Below are 22,391 nucleotides of genomic sequence, written 5' to 3' on the forward strand. Positions count from 1 at the left end.
CATTTTTAGCAGTGTCTTTTAAAAAGTAAAACATTTTAATTTTAAGCCAGATTTGTCATTTTTTTTTCTTTTGTGATTTGTGCATTTTGTGTCTGCCTAGCTCAAGCTTTTAGAAACTTTGTAGGTGACCTGCTTTTCTGTCAGTTTTTGTATGTGGTGTGGTGATAGTTGAGACTCACTTAAAATTTTTTAAGACACAGATGCCTTTTTGTTGAAAGTGCTCTTTTTTCCTTTGAATCCACCTTGGCGCTTGTGACAGTTGTCAGCTGACCTTATTATGCACACGGGCCTGTTACTAGGCTGCTCTTTGCCGCGACCCGTGGGTCTGCTGCTTTGCTAGTCCAGTAGTGTCAGGGCTGCTGGAACCTTGTAACAACTTCTAAAATAAGCTAGGAATCCTTCCCACATTTTCCTTAAAAAAATTGTCTGGGCTCCTTTAGTTATTTGGCATTTTCGTAACAATTTTGGAGTGGGCTTTCAGTTTTTTCCCATGTGCTTTCTGTTCGTTCACTCACTCACCTGTTTAATCTCCCTTCCCCCGCCTCAGTGCACTCGCTAAGACCCCAGTGCTGTTTTAGGGAGGAGGGTGGGAATGGCCGTCCTGGCCTCACTGTCCGTTCCCGGGGTGGGGGTGGGGGGGTGGTTGTCATCGTGAAGTCGGCGTTAGGGTCTTGGGCGGTGCTGTTTCCCACGGTGAGAGCCTTTCCTTTATTCCTTCTTTGCAGAGAGGTTAAGAGAAAATCATGAATGAGGTTTGAGTATTATCAGATGCTTTTCCTGCCTTATTGGGGCAATGATTAGGTTTCTATTCAACATTCTGTTGACATAGTTAGTGTGTTGATTGCCCGCCCCGCCCCGCGCTAACCAACCTTGCATTCCTGGGACAAGCCCTACTTGGTCACCAGGCTCACTCTTCTCACGGAGTGGACTAGGTATGCTGACGCTTGGAGTGTTTCTCCTCCTTGGTCACGAGCCGCTCCCTAGACTTCTTCTCGTGCCACGCCTCTGCCTGGTTTTGTTGGTTTCGTTGTCGGGGTGAGGCCGGCCCCCCGGGTTCTCCGTGTCTCATTTCTTGGGCAAGTCTGTGCTGGGGGCACCGTCTTCCTCAGATGTTTGGTGGGGTCACCAGTGAGGCCGTCCGGGCCTGGAGTTTGTTTTAGAGGCTTTACCGCAGTTCTACTTGTTCCGTGAACACGGGGCCGTCTGGTTCCTCCTCTGCTCTGCTTCCCCTCGCCCTCCCCTCTTCCCTCCGCGTGGCTGTGCTGCTCCTGGGAGGTGACGGGGGCTTTAGGGTCTCGGCTCACTCTTGGTTATTTTTACTGCCACTCTGCGTTACCGAATTTAATAAATGTAGACTCCGGAGAACACTGACGTGGTCTAGGGTGCTGAAACGGGACAGAAAGGCGCGCCTGCAGCAATGCCTGCCGTTCCGTCTCTCTGCTCTCTTCCTCCCGTCCCTGGGAGGCGACCAATCTTTAATTTTTCCTGGTTTCTCCTTTTTTTGTTGTTTCATAAAGATAAGCAGAAACGTGTGTGCTTTTGTCCTCTGTTCCCAAACAACAGGCAGCACGACGTGCACTGTTTGGCGCTTGTGCTTTTTCCACTTAACGTCTCTTGAAAATCTCTGCGCGATCAGCTTCTGTAGGTATTTCTCTCTCTGCTGGGACCTGCAGGTAGTGTCAGCTATTTTAGTGACAAATACGGCTGCCGTGCGCACATGATCACATGGTGGTGGTGGTGTATCTTCAGGGAGAACTCTGAGAACGGGCTTGCTGCGTCAGAGAGGACCGTGTGTGTGTGTGTGTGTGTGTGTGTGTGTGTGTGTGGTGGGGGTGCACTTTTGTCAGCTGTGGGAAAACTCTCGGCAGGGGCTGTGCAGCCTCCTTTCCCGCCGCAGTGTGTGCAAATGCCTATTTTCCTGTGGCCAGTGGAGACCTATTTTTAATAGGCTTTTCAGGTAATTGTGGATGGTCTTCGTTACTATTTTAAAACAAGTTGTAGTTTCTATTTTTATTGTGATAAGCTATGCATAACGTGACAGTTGCCATTTTAAACGTTTTTCAGTGTGCAGTTCAGCGGCAGTGTGTATATTTACGTTGTGTGGCTGTTATCACCACAGTCTTCAGAATGTTCTCACCTTCCCCAACAGAGACCCTTCCCTATTAAACACTGACACCCACCCACCACCCCCAGCCCCTGGCTCCCACCCTTCAACTTTCTGTCTCTGGGAATCGGACCCCTCCAGGCCCTCCCAAAAGTGAGGTCACACAGCATCTGCCCTTGGCGGGTGGCTGACTTCACTTAGCAGGCTGTCCTCAAGGCTTGCCCACGCTGTGGCCTGTGTCAACACGTCCCTCCTTTCCAAAGGAGAGTGTGAGCGCCGTACATGGGGCCGTGATCTGTCTGTCTGTGTATGACGAGGGCCGCTGGGGCCGCTCCCACCTTTTGGCTGCTCTGGACCTTTGGGGGGTGCAGATGCCCCTCCCAGACCCTGCTCTGGTTCTCTCCGGCACCGACTGCGGGGGGTGGGGGGTGGGGTTCCTGGCTCCTGCGCTGGCTCCGTGTCGAACATTTCGGTCCGTCACCATGCTGCCTCCCTCGTGGCTGTGCATTTATGCCCCCACCAGCATGCACAAGGCTTCCTTTCTCTCCACGTCCTCGCTGGCGCCCGCTCTTTCTGGTTTTCGTTTTTTTCATCGCAGGCATCTTTATGGGCCTCACTGTGGTTCGGATCCCCAGTTCCCCAGTCAGTGACGCTGAGCATCATTCCAAGTGCTTATGGGGCATTTATGTAGCTTCTCGGGAGAAATGTCCGTTAGAGTCTTTTGCCCTTTTTGAATCGGTCGCTTTCTTGATGTCGAGTCATGAGAGTTCTTAGTATGTCCTGGGTGCGCACGGCCCTGGTCAGGTGCGTGGTTTTCAGGTGTTTCCTCCCGTTTTGTGGGTTGCCTTTTCACTCCCCTGGTAGAGTCCTTTGCAGAAAAAATTTTAATTTTGGTGAAGCCCAGCTTACCTATTTCTCTTTAGTTGCCCGTGCTTTTGGTGTCATAGCCGGAGGTCATTGCCAAGTCCCATGTGAGGGAGCTCCCCACACTTACGTTTTCTTCCGGGAGTCTCGTGGCTTTAGCTCTTACGTTTAGGTCTCGGTCCGTTTTGAGTTAATTTTTGTATATGGTATAAGGTAGGGGTCCCACTTCCTTCTGCATGTGGGCGTGCGGTTTGCTCGGTACTGCTGTGGAGAAAGAAGATGGGCCTTTTCCCGGTGCGTGGTCTTGGCGCCCTTGTGGAAGGTCATTTGCCCCTGAATGCTGTGGTTCATCCCTGGACTCCAGCGTCGGCTCGCTGGCCGTCTGCACGTCTGTCTGCACGCCGGCACCACGTTGTTTTGACCACTGTGGTTCTGTAATAAGTTTTGACGTAAAAATGCCACTTTGATCACATTTTCCAAGATTGCTTTGGCTATTCTGGGTCCCTTGAGGTTTCACAGGAATTTTACAACGGAGTTTTCTGTGTCTGCCTGAAACAGCATCGGGGCTCTGACGGGCTGGCATTGACTCTGTGGGTTACTTTGGGTGGGGTGACGTCTTAGCCGTGTTCCATCTTCTACACGTGGTAGTTGCTTAGACGTAACTGTGATGTGACATTTGAAACCCCATTGAGGACCTGGTCAAACTGTTGCATTAAAATAATTGGTCCGTTGCACTTTGAATGGACTTTGTATCCACGTGTGGCTTTGCGCCCGCAGACACTGGTCACTTGGGAAGCGTGGCTCACCGGCGCACGTGCGTCTGCCGACCGTGGCCGTACTGCACGGCGCCCTGCAGAAAGCCAAGCAGGCCAGCTGTCCCGCCGGCCATCGGAAAGTCGCTCACTGTTAGGGATCTGTCGAGTTTACGGTGGCGGGTACGAATTTTTGGCAGTTTAATTTGTGTTTGAAAGCTGAGACTATCATTGGCAATGAAAACATTCTTGGTTGTTTTCTTTGAAGTTTATTTAATTCACTTTTAAGAACACATCTCCCAAATACCCAAGTCTGAGTAACTGTTGCTTGTCAGCCATTTTTTCAAGTAAGATGTTTTCCCATAAAAGGCGGCTCCTCGAACTCATAGCTCAAACCCAGAAGTACTCTTCCTCCAGACGGACCGACTGATGGACGGACAGCCATCGCAGGCCACCACGGCCTTTCGCGAGCACTTCCTGTTTCCCTTCACGGAGTAGGGAGGCGACAGTGTCTCTTCCTGCTCCATCAAGGACACTCTAAAGTGAAATGGTCTCTGTTTATGAGCTCGAGTGTGTGAGCATGAAGAACGAAGGGACTACTTGTGTAGTCAGTGCCCCCGGTGTGGTGCACTAAGGTGTCTTACCCACTTTCGCTGCTTTTGAATCTTCAGTACCAAAGCTGCCGCAGCTAAAGAAAGAAGGAAAGCCTGTGGCCAGGATCTCAGCTTTATCGTGAGCGGGTGTGCTCCTCCCAGCCGCCTGGGAAGGTCTCTGCAGACCTTGCGGGGCTAGCCCTGGTCGCAGTCCTGGGGGCAGGAGGCGGAGTCTCGTGGGTGGGACTTAAACTCCAGTGTGATCGTGCAGTTCTGTGACATGCTTTTCAAAAGCTGTATGAGAGCAATACGAAAACACGCTGGAAAAAATTCAAACACTGGAAAGTTTAAGAGACAATTCCTTGTATCTCTCTACTTTTTCGAATTCTACTCAGTCCCTGAATTAATTAACATTAACAGTTTGGTATATGTCCCCGTAAAAATTTTTATGGGCGTGGGCATTTTACACGTGTAACGTGGCATCAGACATCTGTGTTGTTGTTGTACGATTTATTTTCCCTGGAGTCGGCCCAGGTGAAAGTCCTGGTGTGTGTTTGTACTCGCTGTCTGTTACGCCATCATGGGAACGAGCACACACATTTTGCTCGACTGCTTCCCTATTAGCGTACACTTCCATTACTTCCAGTTCCGTTGATGATGTGTTTGATTGATTTTTTTGAGAGAGAGAGTGAGACAAACACCGATTTGCTGTCCCACTCATTGATGCATTCAGTGGTTGACTGCTGTCTGTGCCCTGACCAGGGGTCGAACCTGCAGCCTTGGTGTATCGGGACGATGCTTTAACTAACTGAGCTACCTGGCCAGGGCATTGACATGATGTTTTTAATTTTTGCCCTTTGCACTTAAATGAAAAGGAAAAGACCAAAATCCTGCTACATTCTTCACCCTCTTCTCACCTGCCCTGGGAATACTTGGCAGCGGCGCTTGCGGCCGCAGTGCTTACCCCGAGGTAACTCGATTCCAGTCCGAGCCTTACCCATGGAATATTTCCCTTTTATTGTTATTTTTGCATCGCTCCAGTATACTGATAGGCTTTGGGAACAAATGACATCATTCTGTCTCTAGCATTCTGTTTCTAGTGGTGGCAGCGAGCTGCACTTCTTTTTCCTAAAGGGGGAATGGGCCCTGGCTGGTGCGGCTCAGTGGATTGAGTGCCGGCCTGCGAACCGAAGGGTCACGGGTTAGATTCCTGGACAGGGCACATGCCTGGGTTGCGGGCCAGGTCCCCAGTAGGGGGCATATGAGAGGCAACCACACACTGATGTTTCTCTCCATATCTTTCTCTTTCCCTTCTCCTCTTTAAAAAACAAAAAAAGTCTTAAAAAAAAAAAGAAAAGGATCGCCCCACTCTGGTTAGTTACTTTGTAAACTGTGTGCATGCCTTTGTTTTGCTTCCCACAGAAACCACCTGGGTCCTTGTCTGTCGAGTTGTTCCTACGAGACTGCCTCAGCCCTTTCACACTGGAGAATTATCTGTAATAAGTTAGCCATAGCCATTAAGTTTTAATGGTGTACATATTTTTAAATTCTCATCCTAGGATCTGTTTTTTTTGATGAGAGAGAGATTGAGAGAGAGAGAAACACCGATGTGAGAGAGGAACATAGGTCGGTTGCATCTGTAGGCACCCTGACCTGTGATCGAACCTGCTACCGCTTGGTGCGCAGGGGCAACACGCTAACCAACCAAGCCTCCCGGCCGGGGCTTAGTGGTGTGTTTCGGTCTTGATGAAATCCAGGCCATCAGCTCTTTTTACTTATGGTTAGTGGGCTTTGCGCTTTAAGGAGGTCTCTCCCGATCCAGGGTTGCACAGTAATTTTCCTGTGTTTTCTCCTGAAAGCTTCCTGTTTTCCTTTCTTACACACAGTTTCACGGTCCATCGCATGTTTCATCTGAGGCTGGAATCACGGTTCACTCTTTCAGTCTCCGCTTTGGTCGAGTCTCAGCACTGGTTTTGGAAGAGTTCTTCTTCTCCCTTTGAGCGTTTTTGTCACTGCTGCCAAGTGAGCGTGGTGGTCTGTCGCCGCGCTGGGTCCCAGCCCCTGGCACATGCCTGGCCTCGTGCTGTGGTTCTGCAGGAGGTCTTGAATCCGGCGCTCCGAGTCTTCTGCATTCGCTTGGTCGAGATTGATGGGCTGGTAAAGGTTCTCTTGCTTTTCTATACTGCACATTTTAGAGCTAAATCATCAGTGTCTAAAAAAAGCTGCTGTGATTTTGATTGACTTTTGCACTGACTTTGTCGATCAGTTTGGAGGTGGGGGACAGCTTGGCGACTCTGACTCCTCCAGTCGTGGTGCGTCCCCGTTCCACCTTTGCTGCAGCATTTTGTAGTCTCAGGGACAGTGGCTCTCTGTTCACCCGGAGGCATCAAGGATTTTATCTGACTCAGTGCTCAGTGAAGGAACTGGTGAGGCCTCACTGCTGGCGCAAGGGGAGTGGAAGCGCCATGTGTTTACCGTTAGGTGCCACACTGGACGAGCCAGCCGACCCCGCGAGCGGGAGCTGCCTTCCAGAGGGTGGGGTTTCTGTTGTCACGGACACAGATTGTTCCCGTGGCTCCCAGTTTTCTCCTGTGTAGCAGCAACGTGTAGCCCAGGTTAAAGATGAGAGATCACCTTGATGGGCATGCCAGACAGGACACCAAGTCGTCTTCTCTTTGCTTGTGTAAGCTTTCCACGTTGCCTCACTCTTGGTGATCATGACAACCTCCAAGGAAGCCTTTCTCACTGCAGAGTAAGGCTGGTCTTGGCAGGTTTGACCCGATCACTGGCGTCGATGCCCTGAAAGGAGTAGGGTGCCGTACAGGCACTCGCTTTGGCTCTGCAGAACCAGTACCTTTGACGAGTCCTGTGTCATTCTTACCTGTGAGGTCCCAAGTTAGCAGAAGTCTGAGCCCATCCTCTTGACCAGAAGTGCATGGGAATGGTGCGTCTGAGCCCCTTTCTCAAGGCTGCCACCCCCTTGGGGCCACGTCCTAGGGCTGTGCCCCAAGGGCCAGGTGCTCTGGCGGCCGGCACATTCTTTTCCCAGGAGCTCTGAGACCGCCCTGCTCTAGGCTTGAGCGTGCTGGGGAGCAGGTGCCCACGGAGCCTTTTGCTGGGTCCGAGCAGTGCGGGGTGGGGGTGGGGGGTGGGCCTGGGCCGGCCATGTGCCTCTGCCACAGGGCTGTGTGGAGCGGCTATGGTGGTGGGCAGCCCAGACTCCCAGTGCTAGTCGTGGTCGAAGCCTTCCGTGGGCCCCACCCCACCTGCCGTTGGGCCCAACTTTGGCCCTGGTACCAGCAGCTGGCTTCTCTGTGTCCTTGTGACCTGGTGCGGTGGGGACCCTGTCGCCTGTGCTATGGTCGTGGGGTGGCAGCCTGGCCTGCTGGGAGCGCAGGGACCTCCCCCCAGCTTCCGTGCCCTCTGCCTGCTGGGCGTTTCAGGTACAAGCTCCCTTTTGGAAGGGTCCGCTTCTCTTGGCAAGTGGAGCAGGTGGCTGTGGAACTTTGTTCCTTGCTTTATTTAACAAGTAGTGTTCATCACAAAGCAAATAATAAAAACAGGTAACTAAGATGAGGGAACAGTTTCCCACGGTCCCCCACTGAGAGGCAGCTGCTCCTAAGAGACCCTTGTTTCTAGATTTCCAGAAGCGCTCTGTGGGCTGAAAAACTGGCTCTGTGCATGTGGGCCTGTGGCCTCTATTCCGTGTCATAGATCTCGGCACACGCCCCTGGAGGCGCTGTCGTGGCATCCTTTGTCCTGGCTGCTGGGGGGCTGTGCCTGTATGTCGTGGCCTCCACCCTGCTGTTGAGACGTGAGGTTGCGTCTCGTCCTTCTGCCGTGAATAGCAGCAGGGCGAGCACGGGGCACACAGCTTTGAAAACGCAGTTTTAGAGCAAGTCAGCAAACACGACCGTGTCTTGCCCTGTTTTAAGTCTTCCCGTAGCTTGATGCCCCACACAGAATGAACCCAAAGTCTGTGTGCTGCATTCCCGGGGCTGTGCAGCCTGGCCCCTGTCCACGCCTCTCTCCGCTCTGGACTCTGGCTCTGTCTTGATGGTCCCAAAGCTCCTTGGTGTGTCTGTGCCCGGGACTCTTCTTCCCTCCACGCTCTGCCTGGGAGCTCCCCTCCCTCAGCTTCTCCCACAGGGTTCCCGTCCCCCTAAGGGAACAGCATCCTGGGTCGGGATGAGGGTGTCTGCTCCCCGAGCCGCTCCTCTCTTGGTGGGTGGAGGAGCCTGGGTCTGAAGGGGCCCTTGGCCAGCTCTCCCGCGGGCCTGCCGTGTCTCCCTGGGATCCTGTGTGGGGCTGAGAGCATGTCGTGGCGAGGGCTGTCTTCTTGGAGTGTCTGTGCCTGAACAGGCCTCTGTCCCTGCATCCCCTCCAAGAGGGGTGCCTAGCCCACCACCGTGGGTGCTGCAATCTGCTGGAGGGCTCCTGGTAGGTGGGCCGGGCAGGTTGGGGAGCCAGGGGGCAGCGCTCAGTTTGTCATCGGAGGGCTTTTCCGACCCTCGAGCATGGAGAGCCATGGCCAAGAGCAGAGCAGTCGAAGCACCTCTGAAGTCTCAGTGTCGAGTGGGGGGAGTGAGCCTCGATCACCCCTCGGCTTACAAGCCCACACGGGCCCATCGGTGCCCCTCATTTTCTAGAAGCCGACCGCTGTGCCCACATGTACCCAGGCCCTCTGCTCATGGCTCGGCTTTGGAGTTCCTGGCCCAAGTCATGTTTGGGGCAGTTGGCTGCCCTTTGGAGCGTTAGAAGTGTTGAAAAGATTGGCTCTTCCAAAGGGTGAGGGGGCAGGGCGAGAGAATGGTGATGTTTGTTGGAAAGGTTCTGAGAGCTTTTTTTTAGCTCACATGGTTCAAAGAGCGCCTCTTGTTAATCAGAAGAATATTCTAGCATCCCTGAGGTGGTCACACAGCCTAATTGGAGCCCAGGCTGCTGTGAAGTCCTTATAATCCTGCCTGAGCCGGTAGGGAGAGCTTGAAGGCAGCAACTGTAGATGCGAGGTTTTTTCACTTTATGTACATGTTTCTGGGGACCCATGTGATCCGTTTCCCCGAAACCACTAAGCCGGGTTGCTGGCTGGTGGACAGCAGGGTGAGAGCTGTCCTTCAGTAGGCGGGGCTGGATGCCCGTCCCGGGCAGAGAGCCACAGGCTGGGCCCTCGGCAGGGCTGCAGCAGCTCTGGGGTCCCTGGACTGGCGCGGTTGGGCTGGCGCCGCCGATCACGGCCATCTGCATGTGGTCCCACATTTGAGACAGAGCTGTGGCCGTGCCGACCTGCACCAGCAGCCCTGACCGAGGCCAGCACAGCTGGACCTCGGGGCCTCCTCTCCTGCTCCTGCAGAAGAGCACGGGGTTCTCCAGCCACTGACCGCAGATGCGATCGGTTGACCGCAGGCTCCTCTTCCCAGCGGACTGTGGGCATGCCCACCACCAGCAAGTCTGGACCCCTTCACTGCCGGTCCCAGCCTGACTGAGGTGGGCTTCCAGCCGCAGGCCTGGGGCCCGGCCTCTGCTCCTCACAGACAGGGTTCGTTGCCCTCCGGTCTTTGGCCTCCACCCCCTGCTCCTGGCTGCCTCACCCCTCTCAGTCCTGCGGAGACTGGGAGCGGGGCCTGCGGCACAGCGGGTGCTTGGCTTGCAGGCTGCTCCTGGCTGTGAAAGGTTGAAACGCGGTATGCGTAGAAAAGGGTGCGTGCAGCCCCGTGTCTCTTGTGTCCCATCCGCACGCTGAGGAGCCCAGCTCCTGTGAAAGCTGTGGGTCTCCCCTGGCTCCGCCCCCCGGCCCTCCACCTCCAAAGCCAGGCACCCCCGTGTTCATCGTGCGGGCTCATCGCCACGCTGAGGCGCTCGCTCAGCCCCGCTCTCACTCTCGGGAGGCGCTGCCGTCCACCCAAAACGGGCCTTTCCTGCCAGTTTCGCTTCTCTCCGTAATTACATAACTTAATTAAATATTATGGAGGCTGATGGAAAATAAATGTGGGAAGAAAGCAGTGTTTCTGTGAGAACAAAGTTCAGTGCTTTGGAAAGTCTCAAAGGAAAATGGCCAAAAGATTGCTGTTGAATAAAGCAGTTGACTGTAAAAGATTAAGAAAGTTGTAACATTTTAAAGAAACAGTTAAAATTATGGATATGTCTTGTGGTTTATGCAAAAAAGTATAAGATGAAACTCAAATTAGTGGACTCACAAAGTTTGCAGCTTGGGGAATGATTGTATATTGGTGATATTTAAGTTAACATGTTTGATGTATGAAGACTTTATTCCCTGCTTCTGCCAACTCTTGAGGTCAATTACCAGTGTTGATTATCTCACACAGGAAGCCTTTCAGTCGTCTGTTTTTGCCTCACTTACAAGACAAATTGCTGTTATTGTGACATGTAGCTAGCCGTCGTTCGGGGCTGATCCAGGACCCTGGGATTGCAAATGGCTCGAGAGAGGTATTTGCACACGGACTCATGCGGACAGGGGATGTGTTCTTCTTGGGAGACTTCTCTGTGGTGGTCGATTCTGCACTGTGCGTCTGTGATGCTCAGCTTTAGGAAAACTGCTTCCTGAGTGGGTGTTGTATTTCCTCCGCACAAGTATCAAAGCCCTTTCAGAAGGCATAGTGCCAGGTGCTTCCCGTCCAGTGGGAGGCCCCTGACTCTGTCCTGTTTCTTCCTCCGAACACTTTGGTGCTGGCGCAAACCGGTGCTGCTGTGCTCACTTCCTTCCTAGGTCTTTATGGAGGCTGTGGCGCAGCGCGCTCACCTGAGAAGGCTGTGTCCCCTTCATCTTAAGCAGGTTCCATCACGGCACGAGCACCACCTACGTAACCAGCTGAACGTGTGACCCCACAGGGTGACTTCCAGCTTCGGTGCAATTTGGTCGGATAGCTCCCGTTCTGGACAGGTGTCAGCTCTTTGTTTACTCAGCTGATGTTTATTGAAAGCCTCCTGGTGTGCCAGGCATTCTCCAGGCTCAGGGCCAGTGGAAAAGCAGAACAGAGTCAACAGTGCCTTGCTTTAACGGAGCGTACGTTCTGGTCGACGCAGAAAGACCACAAATATTAGGGAACGAACAGGTAACACCGACAGCACCTCAGACGCGGTACCTCCTGTGAAGGGAAATAGTGTAGGGCAGAACGACAGGGCGCGGGTGAGGGAGGGAGGCATGCAGTGTGGAGCCCGGTCGGCTGACCCTGGTGAGCCCTCGGGCAGCTCTGGGGCAGAGGCCTGGAGGAGTGAATGAGGGAGCGGACCCAAGGGCTGCCTGGGCAAGGCTTCCAGGAGAGGCGGTCAGAGGCCCGAGCCGACCTAAGTCCAGGGTCAGCGTCGACAAGGCCACATGGCTCTTCCTTGGCCTCGGGACAGGGTGCACGGAAGAGTGTTGCCTGGGGAGGCATGTGCCCTGACTTGCACTGGGGGTGACCGCTGTGGCAGCCATGTGGGGAGCAGGCTCCTGAGGGACAAGCACCACAGAAGGGGACCGGTCACGTGGCCATTGCTCTGGTCCGGGGAAGGAGGGCGGCCTGGCCCCTGGCGTCCTGGTGCAGCTGGAGGGGACGGGTGGTAGGGGTCTGGTGTGAGGACAGCTCTGACAGGGCTGCCAGTGGACCGACGTGGCTGTGCAGAGAGCCCTGCTGTGTCTGTTTTTGCTCGGCTGCGAGCTAGCAGGGTAGCGGCTGCATCTCTGTCTCTGAGACGGAGAAACGGATGGAGCAGGGCTTGGGGAAAAGGGTGTGGGCAGGAGCCTGGCCTAGGACATGGAGTTTTGGGCCCTGCTCGGGGCCGGGAGAGGTGGCGTGGTAGGCGGAGGGCTCTCGGCTCCGGAGTTCACAGTCCTGAGCACATGTAGCCTGAGTCTGGGGCTGGGGCCTTGTGGCTCTGAGCAGCCCAGGGAGGAGCTGGGTCTGGACTGGTACAGGGGCCCCCAGGATGCAGAGGCTAGCATAGGTGCTGAGGGGTGGGGGCCACGCACAGGGGTGTCTTGGTGGGGGTCCAGGGAGGAGTCGTCACGGCCAGGCGCTGCGAGGCGGCCGTCTGTTCTCGTGGAGCATGGAGTCCTGGCCATGAGGTTTCTTGGTTGCTACTTAGTTCCTGGTTGTTGCTGTTTCCTGCATCTTAGAAACTGCAGTCCTGGGTCTCCAATTCTTGCAGACCCATCCGCACAGGTGCTCGGAGCTTCAGCAAGAGCCACAGCCTCTGCCGTCAGTAGCCTCCAAGGAGCTGCTGCCGGGGCTGGAACTGCCTTTCCTTGGGAGTAGTCTGGTGGGCCGACTGCCCCAGCCCTCACTGTTCTGTGTGCAGCTGAGGGAGTCAGAATCCCATTGCCGATGGGACAGAGACACTTTCTCCCCTTTTGGGGCCCACCAGCCAGAGTTAAAAGGCTTTGCAGCTGCAGCCAGACTTTGGAGCAGCAGATGCCACAGCTTGGGCTGCAGTTGGAACTGCCACTCTCCTGCCATCCCTGGGCCTGAGGGTCCTGCGGCCCTCTGACTGCCTGGCGCCGGGTGGCAGCTGTTTCGGGAGGGGTGATCCTCCTGTTGGCACGCTTGTGCTGTTCCGGGGCTGGAAGGGCACTTTCCCAGTCCTGCCCACTGCAAGCAGGTAGCTGTTCCTGGGAGCACCTTGGTAAACACCCCTGAGTAGCTCTGACCACAGCAGGTCGGGAGGGTTCTGGGAAATAAACACTTTTCCTTCCAGTCGGAGGTGCTTTGGCCTCTGGTTGTTGATTTCATGGGAGGTGAAGGCCGCACTTGTTTAATAACCCTGTGCGCCCCGGCTGGCGTGGCTCCATGGGCTGAGCACCTGCTTGCAAACCAAAGGGTCTCCAGTTTGATTCCCAGTCAGGCCTGGGTTGCGGGCCAGGTCCCCAGTAGGGGGCACACAAGAGGCAACCACACATTGATGTTTCCCTCTTTCTCCTTCCCTTCTCTTTCTCTAAAAATAAATAAAATATTAAAAAACAATCCTTCATGATTCCACGTTCATACCTGGGACTCCCAGCAGGTGTGGGCAGTGCCACCATGGCTCCCTCCCGACAGGACAGAGTCCTGAGTCCCAGGGTGCCCTGGCGCGTCCCCTCCTTTTCCCCGAGCAGTGAGCATGAGCTGAGATAGCTAACCCCAAATGGCTCTGCAGTCACAGAGCGTTGCTCCTGAGGGCTCCTCTTGTTTCCCGGGGTTGGCGCTGCGGCTGGGGGTCCGAAGGCGAGGGGGACAGAGACGCCAGGGGCGTGGCAGGCTCTTCTGCTTTCCAAGCAGCACTTCATAGCCTCTGCATAGGGACCCCGTCGCTACAGTGGAGTAAACCCAGGCCTATAAAAGTCACGTACCCAGTGTGACGCAGGGAGCGGCAGGCCATGGTGTGAGGTGGGGCTGGGGGAGCCCTGGGCTGGCGCACGACCAGCCGTCCCCCTCCCCCAGCTGTGCTGAGTGTGTGCTCTTGGCCCACAGGACCCCGGAAGACCTCTCCAGGTTTGTCGTGGAGCTGCAGCAGCGAGAGCTGGCCCTCAAGGACAGGAACAGCTCCATCACCAGCAGGTAGGCCCAGTGTCTGTCTGGAGAGGGGCCAGTGAGCCCCTGTGTCTTCCCCGGGGCTGTGAGACTCAGCGCAGGGGGCACGCTGTGCCAGGCACCACTGCGTTTCTGGGAGTGGGCTTCCAGGGCTGGATCAGGAAAACCTCGTTTTTGTGGTGGTGGGGGCTCCGAGGGAACCCCAGTGGTGTGGAAAGGTGGGCCCAGGCTCCAGTGTCTGTGAGCGTGTGGCCTCATGCACTCTGGACGGTCCACTGAGCCTCCCGGGGCCTCCAGGATGTGGCCTGTGCTGCAGTAGCTGTAGCTGTAACAGGCAGAGTGGGCTTGTTTCCCGAGCGCTGGTCCAAGGCGGGGGCCACGTGACCTCTTCTGGAGCCTGGGACAGACGCTCTCTTCCCAACACCCAGCTCACCTGTGTTTGCAGCACCTGAAGCACCGCATCTGCCTCTGATGCTGCTGGTGCCCCGCTGTTCAGTCCCTTTCTCACACTGGCTCCTCGGCGTCATCCCCCCGACCCGTGGTCACCCCTGACCACTCACCCAGCTCTGCCTCTGTCCCCACAGCTGGCCTCTTCTCAGCACTGCCCGCCCTCCCCTGTGTCCCACAGTCACAGCGAGGGTCTTCCTGAAACGATTGTCAGGCCACGTCACTCGGTGGCCTTCTGTCCTGGTCTCCTTCAGCCGGGACTCCTCACGCCAGCTGGTCAGGATGGGGTGCGGGTGCCGGTCAGTAGTTTTGGGAGGGTGGACTGGCGCCTCCGTCCCTTCCCCTTCCAGCGCACTCATCTGTCAACTTCTCCCTCCCTCCCCGAGCAGTATCCTGTCTGCTCAGGTGTGGCTGCAGTGGGGGTGGATGAGTTGACGCCTCTGGTTGCCTGCCAGCTGGCGGGGTGCCCCTCCCCTGGCTCCTGCCACCCCATCCTGTCCTCGGCTCGTCTCCGCACTGCGGTAGGTCAGTGGCTCTGAGCTGAGTGCACAGTGTCCCGCTAGACAGCGGACTGTGGGCTGTTCTGCTTTAAACCTGAGCGGTGCGTTTCCCAGCAGACGGCGCCTGGGAAGGCTGCTGTCTAGGCTGGTGGCGGGCGGTGTCCACGAGGTCTCTGCCCTCAGCAGTGCATGCTCTCTTCCTGCGGCTCCGCAAACCCGGGCTCAGCGCGGGGGGCAGGGAGGGGCTTGGGCATGCACATGTGCACATACACACATGTGTTCTCACTCATGCAGGAGCATGAAAAAGCATGAGGGTGTGTGTTCAGTAGGAGAGGTGTTTGTTCTGTGGCTCTAGAGTCAGCCAGCAGCCAATTTGTAGAAGAAATTAGACCTGGCCAGGGTAGTGGAGCACACCGGAAAACAGAGCACACGGGGCACACCTGGCGGCCCAGAGGCGGGACGCCTGCCTGAGGGCGCCCGCCAGGCTTGCTGCATGTCTGTCTGTGGACGGGCACCCCAGGTTCGCTCAGGCCCCAGCCGTGGCCTCCTCAGCCACACGGGGGTGCTGCTGCCTCTGTCCCCGCTTGCTGGGACCGTGGTGGGCATGTTCGTGTGTCTGCCGGAGTGCGGGGCCCTCGCTGCCTAGGGCACACTGATGACCGGGACACTGGCCTCTGCCTAGGGTTGGGCTCCCTACAGGGGCTTCGGGTTATTTTTCTCCAAACGTGGGGTTGGGCGTATCTGCCTCCTAGGGTGGTGGCGATCATGCAGCACTGAGCGCAGCACCCTGCTCAGTGGCTGGGCTCCCCCTCGATCTGTTCTGCTCCTGCATGGTTTCTTGTTTTGTGGTTTCTTGTTTTGTGGAAGCTTCTGGAGGGTGTGCAGAGCCCAGTGGGCTTGCTGCACACATGAATGCCGACAGGCTTCTCAGGAAGTCAGCAGCGTCTCCCTCCCTCTTGCAGCCGACGCCCCAACACTCCCTTGAGGGGACGTGAGGCGGCTGCCCCTCTGTGGGAGGCCTGCAGGTGGTGGTGGGGCCAAGCCAGCAGGCCTGTGCTATCCCGCCCAGGCCGATGCAGACCTGCCGCCCGCTGCCGAGGCCCTGCAATGCGCCTGCTCCAGTCTGCCCTCCACTCTGGTGCTCAAATCTCCTTCCTTCTTGCTTGGCCATTAGGCCAGAAAAGAGAGCCCAGCAGCCCCGTGACCGCTGTGGCTGAATGGAGGGGCCCTGGGCCTTGTCAAGCTGTCAGTTGGGCCGGCCTGCAGTGCCGCGTGTGGACGTGAGGTGGTGCTGGAGCACTTGAAGCCACAGCTCCGCGTCGCCCTCAGCACCACCCCTGTGGCCTCCCCTGGGAGTGCTGTTAGCAAGCACAGACATTTGGGGGACAGTTAGAGAGAGGGCTAGGAGGGGTGGCACGAGGACAGGCACAAAGGAGCCCACCAGAGGCTTCTCTGGGGACTGCCCTTCTCTGCCCGCCCCTTCTCCCCTCGCCTTAGGCTGTGGTTCCTGGCTCCCCCAGAAACCCTTCTGCAGATCCCACACTGCACCTCTCAGGGTGGGCTAGACCGTCCATACTGCGTGGCCCTGGGCCTGTTTGAGTTGCTCTCATTTTCCAGACTGTCTTTGTCCCTGAGACGAAGCCCCTGTCACCCCTAAGAGAGAATCTAGGCCCTCCTGGGGCCCAGTGGGAAGTCTGGCTCAGGGTCAGCACCTGGCGTGCCTGTGCAGCTGCCGGAGGGGTGGTGGTAGACGGGCGGCTGGGTGTGCAGCGGCAGAGGGCTCGTGCAGAGCTGGAGTCGGGACGTGAGTAGATAGCCATTCCTGCCACCGGCACTTGGGTGTTTTTAATCTCCCAAAGGCAACATCCGAGGGTGGCTCCCGCGTCGGGGTGGGCACTTGGCCGGCCCCTCTCTGCCATGTGGTGTCCCCCAGACAGCCATTTAGCATGGCACTTGTCCAGCGCCCGGACGCAGAGAACCTCCTGCCGGTGTTCAGATGTGAGATCTGGCTCAGCGTGTCTGGCACAGGGGCCGAGGGTCCATGTCTCCAACAGACCCCATGGTGACACTGCTGGTCTGGACCACAGTGGGAGCAGCAAGAAGTGAGCCACCCTGTCTGCCTCGGGCTCCCGGGGGGAGGGTCTCTAAGAAGCCTGGCCTCGTTGTGTCGGGGTTGTGAGCCGTGCACTTCACAGGCCCTCACTCTGGTGCATGCGCTCCTGGGCGCTGCTCCCTGGGGGCGGCCTGTGTGGCCTAGCGCAGGCCCTGCCTGCTGCCAGCTGAGGTCTTTGACTGACCTCTGGTCCCTTCACTGCATGTGCAGACCAGGAAACTCCGAGCCTCTGCATGGGACTGTGGCCCAGCACCTGTCCCTGCGCTTGATGCTGTGGAGCCTGCTTGCCCGCTGTGTCACCTGGGGCCTGGGGACCCTGCCTGGGGTGAGGCGGGACTGAGCTCTCACTCCTGTGCCCCTTCAGCACACCGCCTGGGGCCGGTGAGTGGTCCACGTCAGAGGTGGCACTGGCAGGGACACTAGATTTGGTCCCTGTGGCTCTGGAGGTGGTGGCAGGCAGGGCCAGCCTCTGGAGGGCAAGGGCCGGCTGTGGCTGAGGTCGAGCCAGCTCCGCTTGATGGAATGCAGCGCCCGGCTCCTCCACCTGCTACCACAGCCAGATCCCCGTCTCTTCCCAGCAAGATCAGCCGCCGCCGCTAATGCTTCACACCCAGACTGTTTCCTGCGTGTTTTGCATTTCCATATTTAAAATGGCATTTGCATATTCATAGGTCTTTTAAATAAGTTTTTATTGTTAAGGGATGTGGAAGTGGATAAAATGTGAAACTTCCCCTTGTATGTAAGCACTGGAAAAAATTCATCCTCAAAATGAAATAAATTTCTAAGCAGCTAGTTCTGTAGCAGTTGCTGTAGGAAAATCACTCAGGAAGCCAGTGTTCCAGGTTCACGTAGCCATCCCCTTGTTCCCTCAGCATGTGGGCCCTGTGCTGGGGGCCCAGTCTGCACCTGGCCTGGAGGCCTGCCACTCTTCCAGGCTTCTCCTGGTGGTACCCTGACATCTACCGTGTCCCAGGGACAGTGTCCCCAGCCCCCTCTTGGCGGAGGATATGAGGTAGACAAGACTCTGGTTTAGCAGGTGGCCTCTTGTGGGTGAATCCAGGCTGTCCCCAGGAGCTGGCTGGGCCCTCCTCCCTCCCTTCTCTTTACCCACTGCATCAGAAGGGCTTGTCACTAGGCTGCCTCCACCTCTGCAGCCTGTGTGTGGCAGCTCAGGGCAGGGAGAGAACCCAGCTCTGGCCTGACAGCGGCTTGGGGGTCGGGCATGGGTATGGTCCCGAGCCACACACAGCCCACCCTTAGTCTCGGCACACTTGACCAGGGAGCCCGGACCACCTGCTCTTGTCGCGCAGCCGGAGTAGCTTTCTCCAGGCCAGACCTCTGTGGACACCTTCAGCACAGACTTGGATTCAGATGCACCCACCGCCCGAGGGGTTCCTTCATGCCGTCCCTTGTTCAACAGTGAGCACCCAGGTGTTACTCGCTGCTGCTTTTGTGTCCAAGTGTTTAAGGGCATCTCGAGTCTGACACCACCGTGGCTGCACATTGGAAGAGTCGGGCCCTCTTACTGACGACTCCCAAGCGCCCTGACAGCTTTGCGTGGACTGCGGAAGCCCTGGGCCAGAGCCCTGCCTGCTCAGCCCAGAGGCCCAGCGCTGCTGGCGGGGGACGTGAGCAAGCCCGAGAAAGCGCACATGTGGGTTCCTGGCGTCTGAGCACAGGGTGCAGCTCTCGCATCGTGAGCCAGTCTCAGGACACTGTCCTGCCTAGTTGGTCAGATAGTTAACACCGAGTGGATCTCCCTCCCTCGGTGGCTTCAGCCCCACGTCCCAGCAGCTGTGAGGGACGTGGGACAGTCATGAGGTGGCAGAGCCTCTTCTCTCTGAGGATACAGCCTAGAGGCCTCAGTGTGTGCTGAGCACCCTCAACTCAAGTCATCTTGTGTGAGGACAGGGGCCTCTGGGAGCCGACTTTCAGCCGCAGGATTGGTCCTGCCTCTGGGGTGCCTGTAGATCCTGTCACATACCGGACAGGACATGTGGGGACAAAGAAACACCTGTGGTGCCCGAACCCGACACGTCATTCTCCCTGACCCTTGCGCTGGTCCTGCACGAGAGATGCCTATTCCTCATGTTACAGCAGGGTCCTGGGGCCACGCGGGCCCTTCCTGTCGCAGCCTGTCTCCTCAGCCATGGCCCCCGCCCCGCAGGCACTGATGGTGCCGCTTCTCATGCTGGGCATCCAGGACTCAGTGTCTCCTTAGGGTCCTGCCACCCGTCTTCTGACCTTTTCTAACTCCGAGGCAAAGCAACCCAGCTCAGCTGAGTCTGTAGGAGGGACGGCATGGATTTGCTGTGACTGGGCAGACTTTGGCGGCCCATGGCTGGCACCAAATGCCTGCTAATTCCGTACGGTCCCGGTACAGCAGACATTCTGGAGAAGGAGGCGTCTGGTCCCGGCCTGGGAGGAGCTTTCCTTTTGCCCAGGAGGCTGGAGCCACAGGGACTTGTCCGAGAGCTGGAGGTCGCTCCCGCGGGGCCCATCTCGGCTGCGCTTTCTGAATGCCAGCGCTTTACGGGTTCCCATCGGCTGCTTAAGGACTTTGTGGAGGAAGACACCCTAAAAATGCAGATTCTTGGGGCTGCTCTCCAGAGATACAGATTCAGGGCTCTGCTCAGCACATGTTACCTGTCTCAGCACAGTTCGTTCGCACCGTGTTCATGAGCACACGCTCTCCTCTGAGACAGACGACGGGTGAGACTTCAGCACGGTGGGGGCTGCACGTACTCAGCATCCTCAGGACCCTTGACACGAAAACTCACTGAGAACGAGGGGCTTTTGTTTGTAGGGTCACGTCAGTCAATACTCACCATTTTTGAAAATCAAAACCAAAATTTAAAAATTTATAGTTTTTATAATTTCACTAAAAAGAACTCATTACTTTTTAATAAAAAATATATTTTTGAAAAACATATTTTTTGCCCTGGCCAGGTGGCTTAGTTGATTGGAGCATCATCCCAAATACCGAAAAGGTTGCAGGTCGACCCCCGGTGAGGGCACAGGCCTGGGTTGCGTGTTTGATCCCTAGTCTGGGTGCGTGCAGGAGGCAGCCGGTTGGTGTTTCTCTCTCACATCAGTGTTTCTCTCTCTCAAATAACTGAGCAATTCTTGGTTGAGGCTTAAGAAGATATAGTGAAAAGAATCACACTGTTTTACATTTTTCCAGATCTCCCTAAGTCTGTTTAATAGAAGACAGCTGACTCTCACATCTGCGTCCGGTCTCGTGACGCACTGTTTTGGTTGAAGGAGACCTGGCCGCACACAGATCTGCAGTCGGAGGAAGGAGGCCCCCTGGGACCTCCTTGACTTGCAGCACCAGGTCGCTCCTCACAGCGCCGTTGGTGCTCAGAACACTGCTTCGTGCGGACGGACGGAGGGCTGGAGGGACACGCGCTAGCTAGTCTGGGCCACCGCCTGTCGCTGGATTCGCCCTTCTGTGTGGTGTGTCTTTGAACTCCCGATTTGCAGTTAAAGGGCCCTTGGTAAAGGGTCTCCATTTGAAATCCAAGGACACCAGTCTTTAAACACCTGGGGAGATCTCCCGAGATTTGGTTTTCTGTGGGAAGCCGTCATTCACGTCTCAGGAAGGAGGCCTGTCGGCCACATGTTGGGGGAGGGTGAGCGTGGATGTCTGTGTCTCCGCCCGCACGGCCGGTGTTCCTCGCAGGGGTTCTTGTTCTGGAAGGCCGGTGCAGGAGACTGATGGGGCTCTGGCGAGGCCGAGCACTCGGGCAGCCCTGCGGTGCTTTCTGGAGTGCAGGGGGCTGCCCTGTGCTCTGAGCGGGTGAGGCCGCTGGGGTCCTGGGAGAGTCCTTGATGAGAGAAGACGGCGCCTCCCCAGAGGCCTTTACAGCTTTGGGGCTTGGGCTCTGGGGCTGCCGCCGCTGGTCGAGTGGGCGGGTACTCTCCCTTGTGGCTCAGAAGTGGGTGTCTTGTCACACACGTTCCCACCTTTCATCCAGCTAAGGAACCTTGATGCTTCCCTGCCAAAGTCAGGAAAGGATGTTCGGTTTAATGTCGTCCTGGAAGTTGTGGGATGACAAGGAAAGGAAGTAAAGTGTGTGCAGTGGGAAGGAAGAAATAAAGCTTTGTTTGCAGATGCCAGGATTGCCTACACAGAAAATCCCAGAGAATTAACCAAAACACCCAGGACCTACAGGTGATCACGGCAAGGTTGTGGGATCCGAGGTGAGCATGTCCGAGTCTGTCAGTTTTCTGTGCGACAGCAATGAACAGTTGGGACTTGAGATCAAGAGCACAGTGCATTTACACAGTGCTAACACTCCCCAGAGCCCCCCCAAACCCAAATAAAAAGAGATGTTCAAGCATAAATCTAATAAAATATGTTCAAGATTCACATGAGGGAAATCACAAAACTCAGAGGAAAGAGATCAAAGAAGCTCTAAGTAAATGCAGAGATATTCCACGTTCATGGACAGGAAGACTCAGCCTTGTCAACCTGTCAGTTCTCCCTCCCTGGAGGTTGGGCCCTGCGGTCCCAGCCAGGCCCCAGCGAGGTGTTTGTGGGCGTCGGCAGACTGCTCACGCGTTTGCATGGCGCGGGCGGCACCACTATGGAGAGAGATGAGCAGAGCTGCGGGGCTGGCGGTGCCCAACTCCAACCAAGCCGTGCTTACCAAGCTGCAAGGCTGCTGCGAGCAGTGCTGGTGAAAGAGCGGACATATAGATCCATGGGGCAGAACCGCGAGCCCAGAGAGATACCCTCCAAATGCAGCCTGTGACCTCTGACAGAGCCCCAAGGGCAACCCTGCGACCAAAGGTAGTCTTCCAGCAAAGGGCGCTGGAACAGGCCGATAGCCACATGCCCAGCAAACTGAATGAGTCTGGACGCGTGTTTGCTGCAGAGATCCATGTGCAGTGGGCCGTGGGCCTGGATACGAAAGACGCACGGCTGTGGAAGTGGCAGGGGACAGCGGGAGCAGGCTGAGCCGACCCTCGGCTTTGCAATGACCATTAGACGCAGTGTCACGAGCACCGTCTGCGGAAGACCATGCTCATCAGCTGGGCTTCATCAAAGTGAGAAGCTTCTGCTCGGGGAGGGACCGAGCACAGGCGGGGAGGAGTTGTCTGCAGAGCACATATCTGACTGGGGGGCATCCCAGGCCCGCAGAGAGCTCTCAGGAGTCAGCAGTGAGAAAACTACCGAACAGTTAAAAAGTGTGCAAAGGCCTGGACAGACCACTCCCCCAGGGAGAGACACGGTCGGCAAACAAGCACACAAGGAGACGCTCTTCTCCTCCCCTGGCACCAGGGAAATGCAAACGCCCCCGCACACCCGGCGGGACAGCCGGAGGCCAGAGCACAGACACCCACAGGTGCAGGGACCAGGGCGCCTCGGGAACCTCACTCGCTGCTGGTGGGGGTGCAGACAGGCGGCCCCTCCGAGGGCAGTTCGCCGGTTTCTCACAAAACTGAACAGACTTCCACCGTGGGATGCACGGGTCACACTCCTTGGTATTTACCCACAAGGTGTGAG

At 56.4% G+C, this 22,391-nt stretch overlaps 1 protein-coding gene across 5 annotated transcripts in view; it reads left to right on the top strand.

Moving 5' to 3' along the window:
- MAD1L1 (mitotic arrest deficient 1 like 1) overlaps window positions 1-22,391 on the top strand; it is a 176,071-nt gene that overhangs the window by 31,725 nt on the left and 121,955 nt on the right. For 4 of the 5 annotated variants that reach the window (XM_053926021.2, XM_053926019.2, XM_053926018.2 and 1 more), the window contains exon 10: window positions 13,757-13,843. In XM_053926021.2, the coding sequence (XP_053781996.1) occupies window positions 13,757-13,843 (87 nt within the window). Of the gene's footprint in view, window positions 1-11,261; window positions 11,384-13,756; window positions 13,844-22,391 lie in introns of those variants that run through there. The other variant, XM_045184970.3, reaches the window with a different exon arrangement.

Source organism: Desmodus rotundus, chromosome 6, assembly GCF_022682495.2.
Source record: "Desmodus rotundus isolate HL8 chromosome 6, HLdesRot8A.1, whole genome shotgun sequence".
In the NCBI taxonomy this organism is placed as follows: Eukaryota; Metazoa; Chordata; class Mammalia; order Chiroptera; family Phyllostomidae; genus Desmodus; species Desmodus rotundus.